Source organism: Dipodomys spectabilis, unplaced genomic scaffold (assembly GCF_019054845.1).
Source record: "Dipodomys spectabilis isolate Male_0828 unplaced genomic scaffold, ASM1905484v1 ptg000056l, whole genome shotgun sequence".
NCBI lineage: Eukaryota > Metazoa > Chordata > Mammalia > Rodentia > Heteromyidae > Dipodomys > Dipodomys spectabilis.
The window spans coordinates 321,693-327,626 of NW_024870733.1; the positions used below are offsets into that span (position 1 = coordinate 321,693).

Sequence of the window (5,934 nt, forward strand, 5' to 3'; positions counted from 1 at the left end):
TGGGTCCAGTGGCTACAACCCAGCCTAGAGTGATCAAAGCTGAGGCAGAGCTACCATTGAGCTTGACAAAATAAAAATACATACATGCATACATACATATATACATAGATACATTAAAAATATTTAAATAATTATGAGGCTACTTGGCGTATTCGAGCCATTTTTTCTGCTGAGCCTGGGATTTGAACTCAGGGTTTGGGTAAATCTGCAGTATTGTGGGGGATGGGAAAACTCACAATGCTGGAAGACAAGAAAGACAGGTCTGTTCCCAGGGTCTGAATTCAAGCCCTAGCACTGGCAAAAATAATATTCGAATACATTTTAAAAACACGATTTATATTTACATATGCATGTTTATGACATATTGCATTTAGTGTAGGTATTCATTTTATTTTGTTTTTTATTTATTTATTATATATTTTAGAGAGTATGATTACATGTATAACATTATTTACATCCTATTAAATAGAACACAGATTTGACTATGTATTATACATCATTCCTGAGACCCAGGACTTTCACTGATAAGGAAAACAAGTGAGACAATTGGCTTCTTCTACCACGATTAAGTTCTTGGCAGTTCTGTGATTTGAACTCTGAGCCTAGAAGGCCCACTTCATGAATGCGTCAATGTTAGCACACCAGTCTGACACAAGTGAAGTTGTCAGGCAAATTTGAGGACCTGAGATAAAGCCCTAGGAGTGGCCAATATATAAACAGATAGATATGTATATTGCAGGGTGTGTATTTACATATGTTTATGTATCTATAAATAAAGTTATAGAGAGAGACAGATAGACATTTATATGGATTCTACTGTATAGTGATGTCTATATCTTATTTTTATATACTCTATTATTATGAATTATTTGGTCTAAAATTATGCCTCCATTAATTAATCATAGTGGGAGACGATAAAATATTAAATTAATCAATGACCTATATTTATTGCGTACAATCTTATACTACAATGACTAGCTAATTAGTAGTTCAATTGGTATATTACAAAGATTCTATTATTGTTCTTATAGATAGGAACGAGTAGGTGGAAGTCCCAGGATCAAACTCAGGGTCTTGGTTTCTGGGTTGGGCTGAGGCTTCACTGACAGCACGCCAACCTTCAGCCATGCAAGGTCATGTACAATTTTCAAGCCGAGTCATTGAGATCCAAGATGATCACAGTGCAAAAGAAACAAAGGTAAAACTGTTGTCTAAAACTTCCTGGTTTTTCCTCCTCCATCTTGGTTGGTTTATTTTTTTGTCAGAGCTGGGAGTTGAACACGGGTCTTAGGATCCCTGGATCATCTGTGGGTGTAAAAGCTGCACCCCAGCCTAGGATAATCAAGGCTGAGGAAGAGTTGTGGTGACCAGAGTTCAAGCTCGGGGCCTGCCACTCCAAAAAAGTTAAGGTCCTGGATAGGAGTTTGGGCCATTTTATCTGCCATAATTGTAATTTGAACTCGGGGACTGGGTAACTCTATTGTGCTCTGGGTGATGTGAAAGCTAACCTCCTAGAAGAAAAAAAATCCAGAGCATTACCCAGTGTGTGAATTCCAGCCCTAGAACTGGCAAAAATATTATTTGTATACATGTATAATATATATCAAATATATGTAGTTGCATAGATATTACATATGGTACCTAGGACACAATATTACCACAGAAAGGAAATCAGGTCAACATTGGCTTCTTACTCCACCTATTGACTTTGGCACTGCTGGGATTTGAACTCAGGGCCTGAAATGCCTAATTCATCATTTAAGCACAGCAGCCTCAAACAAATTCAATGCCAGGCAGTTCCCAAGACCTGAGTTCTAGCCCCAGGAGTGGTCAATATATAAATAGAGAGATGTATAAATTGCTGCAAATACATGTATATATATATATATAGAGAGAGAGAGAGAGAGAGAGAGAGAGAGAGAGATGTATATGTATATTCCACTGTACATTTAAATATAAATATATTATAGAATCTGAGATGTCTGTATATTATTAAATGGCATTTAACATATTACTAATAATTATTAGGTATTAAATTATTCCTCCATTTAATGAAGTATCATGGATTAAGGGCCAATAAAGTATTGCCTTGTGTAAATGGAGCTCAGAGTCAATTTCTAGGCTCATAGTTCAAACCTCAGGATCTGCACTAAAAAGAAAGGGCCAGTAATTCCATGTGTCTGTGTATATATGCATGTATTTCTATCAGTGAACATCCATAGTCATTAGGAAAAATAGCACCCAGCTAAGAAATTTGCTTTGAATAGAATGATATCATAGCACAGAGAGTGCTTTCAAGATAGTGCATGTCCCTGGTCAAAAAATTAAGACACTGGCTTAGAATTTGCACCATTTTTCTGGCAGGCCTGGGCTTTCAACTCAGGGTCTGATTAATGCTTTGTCACTGTATGAGAGGGGAAACTCACCATCATTGAAGACAAGAATTTCAGACCAGTTTCCAGGGCCTGAATTCAAGCCCCAGCACTGGAAAAAATAATATTCATACAAGAGATCTATTTACATACATGTGTTTACTCCCTATGACATTTATTACCCTTATTTATTTTTTATTTATTTTATTTAGTATTATTACATATATCACATTTATTTCATTTATTACATCTTATCACATGGATTTATTTGCATATGGATTATACATCATCCTGAGACCCACAACTTTCACAGAGAAGGACAAAAATGGGTCAAAATTGGCTTCTGACTCCACATATAAACTTTTGGCCATGCTGGGATTTGAACTCACAGCCCACAATGCACAAATCATGAATGGGTCAGTTGTAAAACAAAAGCCTTTGGCAAACTGAACTGCCAGTCAGTTCTGAAGACCTGTGATCAAGCAATAGTACTGGCAGATAGATAGATAGATAGATAGATAGATAGATAGATAGATAGATAGATAGATAGATAGATAGATAGACGTGTATTTTGCTATGTATATGAGAGAGAATGTGAGAATATTGAATTATATGTATTATGAATTATTAGTTATTAAATTATGCCTCCTTTTAATGAAGTATCATGGTTTAATACTTATTAAAGCATTAATGTAAGAGTAGTCAGTATTCCATAATTGGGAGAACCATACCATGTTGCTAGAATGGAAGACATTATCCAATACTTTTTGTGTGGCATTCTATAAGAGCGTTATTAACTAATTGCAAATTTAATTGTTACTTTTATAACATTTCATTAGGCATTCCCATGGATAGGAATGATTTTCTCAAAATCTCCCTCCATTTATAGGTGGCAGTACTGTCAGTTTAACTCCAGGCCTGGGTATTTTACTTTGAAATGCAAACGATTGGAATTACACTGTGAAGATTTCAGATTGTCAGGATGAAAGAAAAGAATGAGAAGGAAAGAAAGCCAAGTGTCAGTGGATCCTACCTGTAATACTAGCTCTTCAGGCGGCTGAGAGGTAGAGAATGCCAGTTTGAATTCAGCCAGGACAGGAAAATCCACCACACTCATTTCTGAGGGATTACAGGAATAAAAAATCCCCATGAATGGGGCTATGGCTCAAGGGCAGAGCGTTAACCTTAAGCACAAGAACTCAGGGACAGTGCCTAGGCTCATAGTAAAACTCCCAAACCTGGCAATTAAAAAAAAAGCCAGTAACAACATGTCTCCCCATGTATGTATGCATGTATTTCTATTGGCGAAGGTCCAGAATCCCTATAATGAAAGGCATCCAGCTAGGAAATTTGCTTTGAATAAAATGATTTCATAGCACAGAGAGAGTTTTCAAGACAGTGCATCTTCCGGGCCTCCTCTCACTGTTCCCATTGTAGCCTGAGGTTTTCTCCACATCGGGGACTGCTGGAAGAAGACTTCCTCATTATTGGAACAGGCAGACAAAAGGCCTCACTCCTGTAGAGCTGAGTGACAAAAAACTCTTTCTAGGCCAATTAGTGAGGAGTGTGGGTGGGCTCTGAAGGCCAGGAGAAAAAGGCCTCTTTGTATCTCAAGCTATCTCTCTGCCGAGAGCTCTGTTGTGACAGGAAGACTTCAATTGTGCCACCTCCCGTGGCAGGCCAAGTTCCCTGCACTTATCCTGTATTTGTTAGACTATGTTCCAGTGTTGAAATAACCTGATACAATTAATTCAAGGGTCCTTTTGGCAGACAACTAAGGAGCTGAATCTAATAAAATGATTCATTATTGGCAATGATGCGTCCCTGGGTTTCCAGAAGCTTGCTAAATCAAAGTACATGTGTAATATTACTATGCTTCATGTCACCTAGGGCTGGTGAAACTCATCAGGTTTTGAAACTTTGACCTCTCCTACTTGGGCCCTGGGTGGCTGTGTTTCATGGTTGAACACAGGACCTGGATACTGACCATGAGCTCAGAGCAGAAGCTCAGTGCTTTATCATTTCTTGTCACAGCTTCACTTCTGTTATCTGTGTTTGTGTGCGTGTGTGTGTGTGTGTGTGTGTAAGTGTGTGTGTGCATGTATGTGTGTTCATACACTTGTCCTGGAGCTTCAACTCAGGACCTGAACCCTGTTCCTGAGTTTCTCCTCTACAAGGATAGCACTCTACCACTTGAGGCACCCAGCCACTTCAGGCTTTTTTCTAGTGTAGTACTAAGGAATCAAACCCAGGGATTCATACATGCAAAGCACTCTACTCCTAAGACACATTCCCAGCACTCTACTTCAGGTTTCTTTCTTTCTTTTGTTGGAAGTTGGAGGAATTTTTTTTTTTTTTTTTTTTTTTTTTGGAAGAAATCAGTTTATTATAATTAACTCAAAATAACATCAGAACAATGAAGGCCACACAAACACCTGTCAGCCCCAACTCTATACCATCTCAGTGAACCTGTATTAAGAGTTACAATACCCTCTTCCATGGCCACTCTTGAGGCAACTATGCAATTAACAACAAGAAGTTAACTTATAGTTTTACACTCTATAGTGTCACTACCAATTACATTTCCATGTTAAATTAACTTGGTCATCAGAGATGATTTTCCATTTCTTCAACTTGAACTTCACGGTTAAACTAGTCCATTTGCAATTCTGCACTGCTTCAGCACCTCATTGAAGCCCTCACAGAGCTTAAAATCACCCTGGTTCTGGGCACACTCCAAAAACTGCTTTATTTCATAGGAGCATGGGCCACTAAGCTGCTGCTGCTGCGCCATCTGAGTTCCCTGGGGCTCCTGATAAGTGATGTCTGGCCTGGCAGGCTCAGCATTACCAGCTCCACTGAAGCCGCCAGTGATGGCATGGCCCAGTGTGTGCCCAACGGCAGAGCCCACAGCTACACCAGCGGCTGTGGACGCCATCTGGGCCATCAGCCCAGGCTGCCGGGGAGTAGCTGCAGGAGAGCCCACAGCAGATGCTGGGGCTGCCATTGGAGGTTGGGCTGCAGGAGCAGGCCTGGGTGCAGCTCTCATCTGAGGGGCACGGCTGGCCGGTGGGGCCACGCGGGAGGTGCGGCTCCGGCTTCCACGAGGCATGTTGGACCCCGACGAGGAACCACGTCCAGCAACAACGAAACCTACGAAGCGCTCGGAAGTTGGAGGAATTTAAGTCTAGGCCTGGGTGCTGTCCTTGAGCTCTTTAGCTAAAGTCAATCACTCTACCACTTGAGCAACAGCACCCGTTGAGGTTTTTGGTGGGTCACTGGAGAGAAGCATCTCAAGGAATTTCCTGCCCAGGCTGGCTTTGGACAGTGATCCTCAGCTCTCAGCATCCGGAGTACCTAGGATGACAGGCACAAGTCAGCAGCAACTAGCTTCCACTTCAAGTTCCTAAGTAGTGAATAGGAGATAAAAGTCTCATGGGACTTTTTGTGTCTGGGATAGTTTTGAACCCAGACTGTCAGATCTCAGCTTCCTGAGTAGACAGGATGACAGACCTCAGCTACTGCACGCCTAGACTGTAACACTCTGTTGCAAGCGGGTCCT

General features: G+C 40.6%; 1 protein-coding gene across 1 annotated transcript; it reads right to left on the reverse strand.

Moving 5' to 3' along the window:
• Positions 1-4,725: 4,725 nt before the first annotated feature.
• LOC122108310 (coiled-coil-helix-coiled-coil-helix domain-containing protein 2) lies at positions 4,726-5,537 on the reverse strand. Its single transcript, XM_042680300.1, has one exon. The coding sequence runs from the start codon at positions 5,482-5,484 to the stop codon at positions 5,020-5,022; it is 465 nt and encodes a 154-aa protein (XP_042536234.1). The 5' UTR covers positions 5,485-5,537; the 3' UTR covers positions 4,726-5,019.
• Between the last annotated feature and the right edge of the window lie 397 nt (positions 5,538-5,934).